A 14,216-nucleotide genomic window follows, 5' to 3' on the forward strand; every position below is an offset into this window, starting at 1 on the left:
TTAAAAAATGCAATTATGTTTGGTATGTAGGCACACAGGGGTGATGGCTTGTCAAAGATCACATGGCAAGTTAGTGGTAGAGTTAGGAATGACATTTAGACCTCTTTATCCCTTTTCCAATGATCTTTCCATGTACTAGTTTGTCTCCATATATTATAAATCTTAATGATCTTAGAGCCAATTACAATTTTTTCTTAAAAAGTACCCATCAATAAAAACTTGTAGATTAAATATGATTATTTTCCTGGGTCAAATATAATGTGATAAAAAGCTAGATATAAAATTATATATTAACTATCATTTCAGTTTCATATATGTATGTATATAGGTAGAAAAAGAATAAGTCATAGAGAATTTCTTCATATTTTTGTGTACTTTTCAAATTTTTATAGTGACCATCAATTAATTCTATAGTTAGACAGTTAAAATATGAGTCAAATAACGAAGAACACTTCTCTAATAAAAATTAGGTTTTTGGAATGCTTAAAGATAAGATGATTAACATAATTAACATAATATTAACCAAACATCTAACTGGAAGCTTGGTAAGAAACACATCTAGGTGGAGATGACAGCTGCTTACTAAAATGACCTAGTGGTCTCTGAACACAGAGGTGGCCTCACCAGCTAGTACTGTGTTTATAAATGCACCATATTTATCAAGTATCTTAATGGCATAAAGGGTCAGGTCAGCCCTAAGAGTTTCCCAAATGTCTGGTCTGTGTTAGCAGACATTCTGAAACGTTTTGACAAGTGAATATAGGAGCCACCAGGCCAAGGTGAAATGTTATTTACCAAGTTACTCTTTGACCAAAGTTAAAAACCAGCATTGTGCTGAAGAGTTTTCAAAGAAAACCTTCACTGATATAACAAATACATTAAAGAATGGGCAGTCATATGGCCTAAGAGGAGTGGAATCCCATCCTGGTTCATCATGGCCCTGTTTCTGCCATATGAGTTTTCTGGGCTTTGGTTTTGCCCTTCCCAAAATGTCTAGATGTTTCCACGGTCCCTTCCACCTTGAATGTGGATAATTCTAAATCACAGGCAGGAGGCTATCCTCCACCGTTGGTGCTAGAAGACCATCGAGAAAGTTCCTCAAAACACTCTTCTTTAATTTGAGAGAGAGAGAGAGAGAGAGAGCAAGCAATAAGCAGATGGAAGTTAGTGCTTCCCCAGAAAAAGTACCTAGGAAGAGGAGTCCAAATGTCCTTTAGCTGTTTCTAAGATCCCACACCTCATTACGATACGCACTGAGTGGCTGCTTCCCAAGAAAAGCCACAGAAAGGAAATATCATTAAACGAGTATATACATTGGGGGAAGCTCTTCCCTCCAGTAAGCCTGACGGCTCAAAGCTGTTGTTCTCAATTGTTGAACGGGATGTAACAAGACTGCCAAGCACAGCCCACAAACCTGCTAATTAGGTGCACTGACAGTGTTTGTTTTGGAACCATTTACCAACAAAGGAATGTGTCAGGCTGATTAGTGAGAAAGGGTATGTAATGCATGTGTAGCTCAGTCCAGATGGGGGGCATAATCCAGGTATTCAGTCTGTTTGTCCAAGGTCTCACAAAATCGAAGGCTGAACAAATAGGAACCCCAGGGGGAAAACTATCTTCTGGGTAGTGCTTCCCTCTCCTTCTCTGCTGAAGTTTTGTTCCACCTGCACCCCTTCCTCCCCAAAAGTTTATGCCTGAACACTTACCATAAAACTCTCGGCTCAAGCGGTAGTGCGCTCGCTTGGCATGTGCGGGCCGCTGGGTTCGATCCTCAGCACCACATACAAATACAAATAAAATAAAGATGTTGTGTCCACCGAAAATTAAAAAATAAATATTAAAAAAAACCACTCTTCAAGAAAACGGCATATTACAATTGGCTCCCCAGAAAAATGGATGAGTCTTTGTAAGGTTGCTGACAAATCTGGGGTTTAATGTTGTTTTAGGAACACAAGTAAGTGACAACTTTAGGCAAAGCCATCTCCATATTCAGCCCCCATGGAGCCGTCTCCATGTACTGTGCTAACATGGACAAATCAAAGGCAAACAGAGCCACAGAAACATAGTTCTTAATGAACTATTCTAGTTATGCTGAGAAAAATCATGTATCTCAGTGTCTTCTATGGGAAGAAGTGATTCAATACTTTATATAATAAAGCAGGCTCATTCTTTTTATTTTATTTTTTAATTTTTAAATTTATTTTGTAGTTTTTTAGGTGGACACAACATCTTTAATTTATTTGTATGTGGTTCTGAGGATTGAACCCAGTGCCTCACGTGTGCTAGGCGAGCACTCTACCACTTGAGCCACAACCCCAGCCCATGGGCTCTTTCTTTTTAAACAAACCTTTATAAGGTTTCACCACAATCAGGTATTTGAGGATTCATGTGTACATGAAGCTTAAAGAAGGGCAGAAAGTGCCAATGCAAAGAACAATGTTCATGCCCCAACAAGCCTAGGTCCTCAGAGGTGGGTGGTATGGATCTGATGAAATGAAAAATGAAAAAGACCAATTCAAAAGGTCAAGGTTGGTGGGAGGAGTCTCTATGTTCTTCAGTGCAAATTGGACAGTTCTGGAGTTTGGCCAGATGGATGAAAGCAATTGGGGCCTAGATGAAGTACCTTAGGAGCCCTTCTTTTTCTGTAAGCTACCTTGATAAAATAGATTTTAAACATGAAAAAGAAGATAAACTCTGTTAGAAACTCACCTGCTATGGTCTTTTCTATGAGGCCAACTAATATGGGAAATGTTCTTTAAATGTGTGCAGACTGGAAGTGGTGGCACAGTATGTTAACTCAACTGGTAAGAGTCTGGCGTTAATAAGTGCAAGGTTCTGCATATGCCATCTTTATTTCTCAAAGGAGGAGAGGGAATGACCAACTGTTGTACAGAAAGGAAAACTGACAAGCAATGCTCATTCTGCATCTTTGAACTCTGATGTTTTAAAAAACAACAAACCTTTTTACAAGAGTAACTACTGAACTGCAGATGCCCCTCTAACACACAGGAAGAACCTCACCTCTAATGCCATTCCAAGAGTAAGCGAATATTGCTAGTCTGAGTAGGGGAGGCCGATGCTCCTGCCAGAGAAATACCTTAAGTGGTAAGTCAGTTGTTCCAACCTTATATGTTAAGCTGCAATGTTACTTCAGGCTTTTGCTATGCTTCTCTGTCTTTAGGAATATTTGAAATTCCCTTAGTTAATTAGTTTATTTAAAATGATGAATTTAGATATACTTGAATGAGCTGAACCACATTATAAATGGTTATGGAATGCTTACTATACAGAAGGCACCAAGCTCAATGTTAAGCAAAATTTTATAGGAAACCTCCATTTGAATACAGTCCCAAAGGTTATAGGGTCATAAGCCTTAAAGTGCCATGTTTTCCAAACTGTGGATGACTTGTATGTCATATGAAGAAATCAACAAAGCCAAATGGATCAGGACAGAAAGGATGGAACTGATTTATGATGTTGCAAAGAAAGCTGTGGAGGAAGCAATTTAAGGACTTAAAAAATAATAAAAAGCCTAAATCCTGGGTCACTTTGTGGATTTATGTGACTTCTTTGCTTGCATTTCATTGTTTTCTTTTATAACTTAGGGCAGTATCAGTCTGTTCTTAAAAGTTAGATCCCTTATTTTTTATTCTCAAGGAGGGCATGTGCTGCTCTTCCTATTTCTTTAGGATGTGGGATTTAGTTGCTATAACGAAATGTTTATCTCTCCTATCCCTGTGTTTTCCTTGTCCTTCTTTAGAGGGTAAAAACTGGATTAGGATTAAGTGAAACAGTCTTGCAACTCAGGATCTTCCTATTGTATTTAAAATCTTGCAATTTGGATTTGAGATTTTTCTTATTTAGGCTAAACAGAGGTAATTATTTGTGTTTGAGAAGAAAGATATCACAAGGTAAAACTGCTAGCATTATCTTCTAGGGGAGGCTGGTGTGGAGCAACAAATAGGGTTACAGTCAGGGATCCTCAGCTTCGATAGCCAACTGGGCTTCCTAGGGATGTGCAGGAGGTGAGAGCTCGGCCATCCTCTCTGTCACAAAAGTCCTTCCTCCATTTAACAAAAGAAAGGCATTTCTTTTCCCATCCCAATCTAACCACGGCTGGTTAGAGTCTGCTCCAAATACAAAAAGTCCCAAGGGAGCAAACGAAGGGACAGTTCAAATGAGCACTTTTATTGGAGGCTACTTTCAAGACAGAGGCACATAATTTTTTCAAATTAATTTTAGCGGGTGTGCTGCGAAAAGGTTTGGAGGCCACAAGTAGAGTGGAAGCAATGACATATAATGGAAAAAGCACAGATTTCAGAGTCAGATGTATTTGGGATCATGTTTTGGCCTTATATCTTGGGGCAGTACTTATATCAGTGTTTTAGACCTCAACTAAAGCTCCTTAAATTTGTTCTTTCTTACCTATGATGCACTTCACTCATGGACAATGAGCCCTTCTTAGAGCTGCAGGCCCACTTCCCTCTGTGCTCCAGCCACACTTTCACAGAACTGCTGATGGCTCATCTGTCCCTCCCTAGACTGCAAACTATTTGTGAGCAAGGAGTGTGCATGCCCACTGTGTCTCCAGCACCTGGACCAATGCTCACACATAATACATTTGATAAATCATTTATTAAAAGAACACATAGTTCTAATACTTGTGAAATGCTTTTTACCCAGATGTAATTATGCTATTCAAATGATATTTGGATCTAAAAGGATATTAAGAATATTTCTGAGGCCATGGAGGTATTGAATTTAGCATATGGTCAAGGACATATGGTAACAAATTCATTACCTCATTCCTAAGATTTTTACATACAGATTTAAAAACATGCTTTAATAGGGAAAAATTCAAATATGTTAAAAAATAGAATAGCATGGTAAATTCCTGTGTACATATCATCTAGCTTTAACAATTATAGATTTATGGCAACCTCTTTCAGTTACATCCATCCCCCCTTACGCATCATCAGATTATTCTCAGTCAAACCTCAGACATTCTATTACTTCATTCATAAAATTTTCAGTTATACACAAATTTTAAAATTTAACCCACTATTCAATTTTATTTATTACAATAATTTAGTTGCTATAACTTTATGGACTTATTTTTTAATCAGCAACTTGGTATTTTTATAAAGGTTTCCTTTAGTAAATCTTTTATTAATATTTCCTTTTGCTTTTTCCCATAGGCCTATATAAACTTCTCCTAGCATTTAACTGGAAACTGAATACCAAGAGGAAGCTTAATTTGAAAAGTATTACCAAACTGGAATTCCAGGGAAGCTGGTCAGAGCTACTTCTGACTCAGATATTTTTTGCAAGCTTAAGGAACTGTGATGGCCAAGGGAGAAGCAGGATTTTAAATTCATATATATTCTCTCCCACTGGGTAAAGATCCCTATCAGCCCAGAGGCATGATAATCTGGTTATTTTGGTGAGAATCCAGTACCTCTAACTACAGCCACAGCTAACTTTGAAAAGTGATTCTTTCTTCTGGTGGTGACTTATAATCACATAAAGTCTTTGAAGATACATATTCTGGAATTTAAACAAACAAAGACAGGAGATAGAGAGTAGCACCTCTGCCCCAGTCAAGGGACAAGTTTTGGAACTGAGGAGTTTAAAAATGTATGTGAAATCCCATGCTCAGATCTTCAGTTTCTACAGTCATTCTCCAATAAAAGGAACCAGGTCTCCTTGGATAGTTGGCTGCATTTTGGACCAGGGCAAGAAACACAAGAGATGAGCATGAGCCTGGAACAGGGTAGTGCCAGAAAATAAGAAAATTCTACATAAAAACAACAAAAGAAACCTCAAATAAACAAAAAATGCATTCTAAACAAAAACCCCATAATGAATGTGTCAAAGAGACACAGGAGCCAACTTAGAATGTGAATGGCCAAAGCTGGTGGAATAGTCTGAGCAATGAAGAATTATTGAATAAGCTAAATTAAAGAAAAAAACTGTGCCTGAGTCCATACTGATAAGAATAAACAATTTAAAAATAAATGAGAAAGAAGAGACAAATTTCCCATGCATAAGAATTCCAAATAATTTTGTATCTGCTCTGATCCCAAGAGCATGGAACATAATTCCCCACTAAAGTGCAGGTTGTACACAATGACTTCCTTCCAAAGAGTACAGTATGGAGAAAAGGGGAAGGGAAAGAACTTCACAGTGGAGAAACTTGGAGCAAATACTGCAGGGATCAGTCATGTTGATAGTATGAACCACTGACATGATGTCATGAAAATGGGCACTTTACCTCTGTGGTTTTCCTTTCCAAACCCATAAAACCCAATCTAACTTTAAGAAAAATATCAGACATACGCCAACAGAGGGATTCTATCAAATACTTAACTAGTATGCCTCAAAACTATCAAGGACATCAAAAACAAGTAAAACCTGAGAAATTATCATAGCCAAGAGGAAAGTAAGTAGATGTGACAACTAAATGTAGTATCCTGAAACAGAAAAAGGATATTAGGTAAAAACTAAGGAAGTCTTAAAAAAAAAAACTATGACTTTAGCTATTAATATAAAAATATTGGTTCATTAATTGTAACATGTGTTCACAATAGTGTAAGATGTTATTAATAGGGGAAACTGTGTATGTGGTATAGGAAAACTCTGTGCTCTTTTTGCAAATCTAAAATTGTTCCAGTGAAGTTTTATTTAAAACTGTCTGCTCAGCTTTGATCTTACAGTAAAAAATTCATATGGACATATTTTCAAAAATTTTGATAGAAAAGTTTAGATTCACATATTTTACAGATACAATTTTGCCACATTATATACCCCCACCTGCCTTCCCCTCATTATTACCATCTTCCATTTCTATGGTAGTGTGGTAAAATTGTTAGAATTAATGCACCAATATGATATATCATTATTAACTAAATTCCACAGTCTAAATAAAGGTTCACTCTGTGTTGTACCGTTCTTTGGGTTCTGACAAAATATAAGGTCATGTATGTACCACTATAGTATCATACAAAGTAGTTTCACTGCCCTAAAAATATGTTTTACCTAGTTACCCCTCCTTAGCCCCATGAAGGGCTGTGCGGTGTACATTTAAAAAAGGCATCTAAACTCTAGACTATGAACTAGAGTATTGGAGGCTGAACTCTGTATTAAGTATTGGAGGCTGAACTCTGTGTGTGTGTAAGTGGGTGAGTATGTGTGTGTGTATACATGTATGTTCCTATGTGTTTATGTGTCCATCTTTCCATGTGTGGGGTAACCCAAGTTCCTGAATGTTTACAAATAGTCTTTGGGTTTAAAAAGGAAGCCAAAAGGGCTGATTCAACTCTTACCATCTTAGCTCTACTCTACATGCTTCAGCTTTCCCTGGCTGCCTGCCTCTCCTTCTGTTCTGAACCACAATGTAAGTGAGCCTTGCAGGGTGGGAAATGAGCCATGACATTCATGGCCAAAGAAGCCAGTGCACACACACACAAGCAGTGTGTATTTCTATTATGCTTTGGGAATGAAAGGAAAAGTGATATGTATCATTTTGTGATTCAGGAAAAGCAGTAATAAAAACCCTGACCTCCAGTTAGTGGAGGAAAAAAAAAATCATCCATCAATCAAGGGATGTGCTGATGCCCCAGTATTACTTTGGTTAGAAAAATAATCCCACAAAACCCCCACTTTTCTCTCCTTTGGGTCCTAAAACTTTCATCACCACACTGCAGCGCATCTGTAGAGAAAAGCATGTGGTGAGCAGGCATGTTCACCAGGGTCCTCAGTGGTTGTATTTGTAGCAGTTGATCCAGTTTTGGTCTTCCTCTGTGAGGGCAACTTCCACCCTGAAAAGGTGGAGAGGATTCTCCATCCCCAGTCTTCATTCTATATCTGAATCTGAATACTCTTCATTATATAATAAAGACAGACTTAGGTGATGTTTCTTTGCAACTCTGTGATCTTATTCTGGATTAAGGTAGCCAAGACAGGGTTGGAAATAAATACAGAAAACCAAATGGTGAAAAACTTTCTCTAAGAACAAGGGAAACCTGATCCCGGATAAGAGGCAGAGATGTAGTACTTGACTAAAAGTTAGCTGGATCTGACCAAATAAAACAGCAAAACATAGTAAGGGGTGTTTTATAAGATAAGATATTTCATACCTGCTTGTAGAAATATCCTCGAAAGGGTAGAGGATCTCTCCATTGTTACAGATTTCGCAGATGAACCCTTTCTGACTACAAAGACTGCAGCTGTACACGTGTGAGGTGGCAAATTTAATGACCTTGCCCAAGAACGGAGCCAGCTTTCCCTCTATCACCTGCAGAAAGAGAAATGGAACAGGGAAGCAAATTGTTGAGAACAGAAGACTTACAGACACAGGAAAGGGATTCCTTTCCTTTACACAACAGGAAAATCTCTAATTATAATTTCTCAGCAACTTTGAGGAAGAAAAGACATAGTATTTTTGCTCCAAAAGAACTCGGGTTTAAACCACTGGAAGCTGGAAAATGAAGATGCTGAAGCTTCTTTTGTATTTCTCTTTTTTTATAGTGTGGTTGTAGGGGATTGAGGACCAAAAGATGGGAACTCTACTTGAATAGACCAACTTCACAGTTATGGTATTGGTATAAGAGCAGTGTGGTAGGTTTCCTAAAATAGATGGGAAACATATAGGAAAAAGGTGAATGTAGAAGTTTATATGGTACATTTAGTAATACTTTTTCTCTGATAAATCAATGAGGTAGTTTTATCATCATCTCCCCCTCAAACACAAAGCAAATGTGGAAAAACAGGTTTCCTTAGCTGCTGGTGAGTACAATAATAGAAAGAGGCTGCAATGTGGCAGTTTGAGGGCCATTTTCAGCCTGTAAAAACAAAACAAAACAAAAACTCTAGTGTTTAAAAATAATGAGCCAATTTGGAGCTGGATGAGGTGGCATATGCCAGTAATCCCACTAACTTGGGAGGCTGAGGCAGGAGGACCACAAGTTTAAGGCTTCCTGAGCAAATTAGCAAAAACAAAAAGAAAAAGGGCTAAGGATGTAGCTCAGTAGTAGTTGCCTAGCAGGTGGGAAGCCCTGGGTTCAGTCCCCAGCACTAAAGGAAAAAAAAGTCAATTTAAAAATTGGGAGATTGCTCATAAAACACAGATTTTTAACCTTCTTTTGAAAAATCACAAGATCTAGCAGAACTACTCTAAATTCTGACCTGATTCTGAGTAGGGGTTGCCTGCTCCCCTAAGCCCCACCAGGCCCTGGTGTCTTGCATATGCTGCTCTTCCACTGTCACCTCACCTGCAAACACCTCTGAGTTTGGAACCCATGGTCAATCAGATCCCTCATCACTGAATTAACTTGATGGGCTTCAAAGACTTCAGCACGTCATACACCAACAAGATAAAAATCTGCCTTTACTCTTCTCTCATTAATGCATAACATGTGGATTTTGATATAAGAAAAAAATGAAGATTAGATTTAATTTAGAAATAGCCGGATGCCTTCTTTCAACTGAATACATAGTTAAAATTATAATTTTACATAGAACATCTGAGGGAAATGTACACCAAGAAATCATAATGTCAAGGTGACTAAGTAGTAGTGACAGGGAATAAAAAATAAAAAACAGAGAAGGTAATCATGCCCTTTACAAAACAATGAAGCTCTACTGCAGCTAGAAACTGAGATAGTTTTTAAACATCAGGATGATGCCACAGTGTTCTCAAATAATCAAAACAATGATAAACTCAGGGCAGCAGAACAAATCAGAGAAGCAATCTGTTACTTTGTATAAAGTTGTATCTTTGCATTTTTTTTTTGAGAGAGAGAGAATTTTTTAATATTTATTTTTTAGGTTTTGGTGGACACAACATCTTTATTTTATTTTTGTGTGGTGCTGAGGATCGGACCCAGGGCCCCACACATGCCAGGCGAGCGTGCTACGGCTTGAGCCACATCCCCAGCCCATGTTTTTGCATTTTTAAAAACAATTAATTAACAACATTATTTTTGCACTAAAATGCAGAAAATGAACAGAAAAAAAATCAAGTTAACAGCTTTTTAAGAGTGGAATTATTTTCCTTAACAAGTAGGGTAGAAAATATCTTAGCTGATTTTGGAGTCAGACAAGTGTTTTCCACCATTATTCAACTTATTCTTGCCTCCATAACTTTAGGAAGCTGAGGATAGACCTCCTTTCATTTCTCTTCTTTGTGGATCAATGACTCTGATAAACCCCAGTTTTAGGCATGCTCCTTATGACACATGACACATGCTTTCTAAGAAATAACCACTAACAAATCATATGCCTAACCACCATTAAACACTTCCCAATGTGTCATGGAGTAATTTCTAAATTGTGGTAATGATACTTCAGGTTGAATTTAGTTTTCTTATTTTACTCCACTCTAAACAACCAAGGTTAATGACTCATTTAAAGAGAGACACCAAAATTTTGAAGAGTATGGAAACCAAGTGAGTAAAGAGGAGGAGAGAAGCTGGGCGTAATGGGGCATGCCTGTAATCCTAGTGGCTTGGAAGGCTGAGGCAGGAGGATGGCAAATTCAAGGCCAGCCTCAGCGAAAGTGAGGTGCTAAGCAACTCAGTGAAACCCTGTTTCTAAATAAAATACAAAATAGGACTAGGGATGTGGCTTAGTGGTTGAGTGCCCCTGAGTTCAATTCCTGGTACTCTACCCCCTGCCCCCCATAAAAAGAGGATAAGAGAAGACCTTGAGGAAGACATGAGAGTTTTCACGTGGATATAAAGGAGGACTGAGCATCTTGTCATGAAGCTTTTTCTCTACCCTGAAAGAAGGTTTCACTGGGGCAAAGTGTATGAACATTTTGAAGGCTCTTGTAATATTTCACCAACTATACACTGCCATTTCCTATCTAGGGATTTTAGTGAATTTTTTGAAAATTAATTTGAGGATTTCTATCTTTATAATAGTCTATCAGAGAACCTGCTACATGTCTGTATTTTATTAAAACTTCATTTATTATTACTTAATAAAAACCAGTTTTGTTCCTTGCATACCATTCCCATGTATTATGTAGGTTCTTTCAAGGTTAACCCTTTTGAATAATATTTTTATTAGCTTTTGCTGGGATATTAGAACATCTTGACATATGTGTTCATCTTATACATGACCATATTACTTCATTTTCATCAATGGTAATCATTTTTAGGTGATTTTCTTGGGTATTATGAAAACAAAAAATGGATTCCTTCCTTTTTAATACTATGCCTCTTGCTTAAGCTTTATGTCATATTGCATGATTTATGGCTTCTAAAACAATATTAAGTGACAATAATAGTGTTAGTGGTTGTTCTTGTTATTTCATTGAGAGTCAAATTCAAAGTATGAAGTCTACTGTGAATGACTCATTTTCTCCACCAAATATCCTGTCATTTACCATGTTATTGATTTCTTCTCCCTCTTTTAAGTAACAGCTTTATAGACAGATAATTCATATATCATACAATTCAATTATTCAAAATCTAAAATTTAGGGCTGGGGATGTAGTTCAAGGTAGAACACTTGTCTAACATGTTTGAGGCCTTGGGGTTGAACCCCAGCACTGTAAAACAAACAAAACACCCCCCTAATCAGAAAACAAAAAATCTCTCCAAACTCTACAACTCGATTATCCTTAGTTTATTCGTAACTATATCACTAGAATCAGTTTTAGACATTTCACCAACTTTCTTCTAAACCCCCACACATATTAGTAATTACTCCCCATCTTTCCCTGCCCTTTCTTTTTCTATAAATTTGCCTAGTTAATATAAATAGAATCATACAACATGTGGTATTTTTATGGTATTTTTTCAGTGTTTCCACTGTAAGTCTCTTTTTTTTTCCATCCTACCCAATCCTCTTATTACCCATCTCTAGATTAATGAGATAATCTAGTTTTATACATCACTTTTATCATATACCATCTTTTCTCTCAAGGCTTTGGTGAATTATTGTTTTTTCACTAATAAAAACTCTTCCACATTCTTTTCATAAAATTTTACTGAGTTACAATGTCTCAAACACCTGATTCAAGGATAAATGGCACAAAACTGGGATTTATGTTTTGCTTGGTGTGCAAGAGTCTCCGTAAGTTGACTCTACACTATTGATCCCAACTTATTTTCCATTTTTCAAAAACTCATCTTGTGTTGTAAGCAAAATTTCCCTGCACAAAGTATGCTTTCTCTTGCTCCTGAGCCCTTATTCATGTCATCTCCTCTATTGACAGTTTTACCTCTTAAAACTCATTTAAATTTTACATAGGCTTCATGGCTTAGGTCTATTCTGGTTTGATCTGAAAAGCTATCTTTGGCTACTTCAGCTCCATGGACCTTTTATGCTTATCCTTATTTACTTTCACATCAAAATATTTAATTTTGCTGTTTTGTGCTCTGTTCTATTATTTAATATGTGAGTGATTTGCTTATCCAATCATATTGACCATACAAAAATAATGAGTTTTGACCATTTGTACCTACAAACCTGGAAAATTTACATGGGGCAACTAAAGGAAAGTAAATTGCTTGAAGGGAAAGAGTCCCTCCCTGTCAGTTCTCGTTGACTAACCCAGAATGCATTTCTGTCCCTTCCCTTAGCTGTTGGCAGTCATATTTTGGGGTTATCTTTGTGTCACAGCATTTTCAGTCACTGTGTTATATGGTTTAGGGAGAAGCATAAACAGTGCCTGGACCAGGTGGCAGATCACTTATTTAGGAATCCTTTTTGCTTCTTCATACTTGATTAATTGCTTTTCTTATTTGTCAGCTTAAGTTGGTGGCCGGGTTCCACATGGCTAAAGTTGCTGGAATATTTTCTTTCTCCAGAAAACTGAGGTAATATTCTTAAATTTATTTTAGAAATTACAAACATTCCTTTAATATTATAGAAAGGAAAATGTTATAATTTTCCAGGGATAAGATATTTAAAAGGCTTAAATCTTGTCTCTGAATATGACTATTGGTGGCATTAGGAATAGAATCCAGTTATTTTGGTTTCTGGTCTAGAAGTTTCATCATTATGAAAAGTGGGCTCAGGTATGTTATTTCCTAGGTTTTGTTTTTAAATAAGGTATATCTTTATTTTGGTTGAATCCTCAAAAATAAATCAATTGTCATTTCTTCCACAGCTTCCCCTCCACTGCTAATAACCTTGTACTATTCATGCCAACTTCCTAACCTTAAGGTTAAGTGCTGATGAAGAGCCACCCCTAGCAAGAGGGCAGCTTCAAATAAGACCAAAGCTCAAGGAGACTAATACCATCAGGTTCCAACTGAGAATGAAGAATAGAAAAGAGCCGTTGGATCTGGAAATTGACAATTGGTGGGGCAAAGTCCAACAGGGTCTCCTGGCCAAGAATACAGCTATGAGAAAGGTCAGAAGGTGGACACAGCTCTGTCCACCCTAAGCTGGTATGCCTCACCAGAGTGACAGCAGTCTACTATAGCCAGAATGGTGGTGGGGGGATCCTTCTGATTAGGTATCCATGCTAGGTTTGACCCCGGGTATTCTAATATCACTGAGAAAAAGCCAGGACTGAGCAAGGCAAAATAAACCACCTCCTTAATAAAACTGGCCAAAACCTGTTTTCTTTTTTTTAAAGGCATAGACATAATCATAGGTCAGTTTATGCTTCTCAACAACTTAGGTGTATTTTCCAGTGCATGATAGTTTGACTCATTAAAGTCTCCTAAAGAGGCTGACATTAAAGGTCTTTCAGTACCCCATCAGAACTTGGTTGTCTCTGGGAAGCAATGGAGGCAAGTGGAATAAGCAAGCTGACTTCAGTACAAATTCTAGTTCATCAATTTTCCAGCTGTGAGACTTAGGGAAGTTATTTAACCTCTTTGGGCCTCAGTTTTGTCAACTGAAAAACTAGGATAATATCCACCTTGCAGGGGCAAGGGAAGGATCAGATTCAATGTACTGAAAACACCAAGCACAGTGTCTGACTTAGAGCAAGTGGTCAATAAATAATGGCTTATTACTAACAATCCAAATAGAAAATTTCTATGACTTGTTCATTTCTCCTTGCAGACACTTGAGATTTATAGTGAATACGAAAACAAAGTATGGACTTCGTCTGTCATTATTTTAAAGGCATCAAGTTGTTATACAGTTTGGATGACATCTGTAGAAATTAAGGTAAAGCCATCTAATCCATTTCCCTGGTATTGCTGTAAATAAGAGAACAGAGTTTGGACAAACATGCTTTGGCCAAG

General features: G+C 37.4%; 1 protein-coding gene across 2 annotated transcripts in view; it reads right to left on the minus strand.

Moving 5' to 3' along the window:
* Plekhm3 (pleckstrin homology domain containing M3) overlaps positions 1-14,216 on the minus strand; it is a 219,853-nt gene that overhangs the window by 54,396 nt on the left and 151,241 nt on the right. For both annotated transcript variants that reach the window (XM_046462966.2, XM_046462964.2), the window contains exon 7: positions 8,139-8,296. In XM_046462966.2, the coding sequence (XP_046318922.1) occupies positions 8,139-8,296 (158 nt within the window). The remainder of the gene's footprint in view (positions 1-8,138; positions 8,297-14,216) is intronic.

This window comes from Marmota monax, unplaced genomic scaffold, assembly GCF_021218885.2.
Source record: "Marmota monax isolate L192 unplaced genomic scaffold, Marmota_monax_Labrador192_F-V1.1 WCK01_AAM20220418_F8-fsc00095, whole genome shotgun sequence".
NCBI lineage: Eukaryota > Metazoa > Chordata > Mammalia > Rodentia > Sciuridae > Marmota > Marmota monax.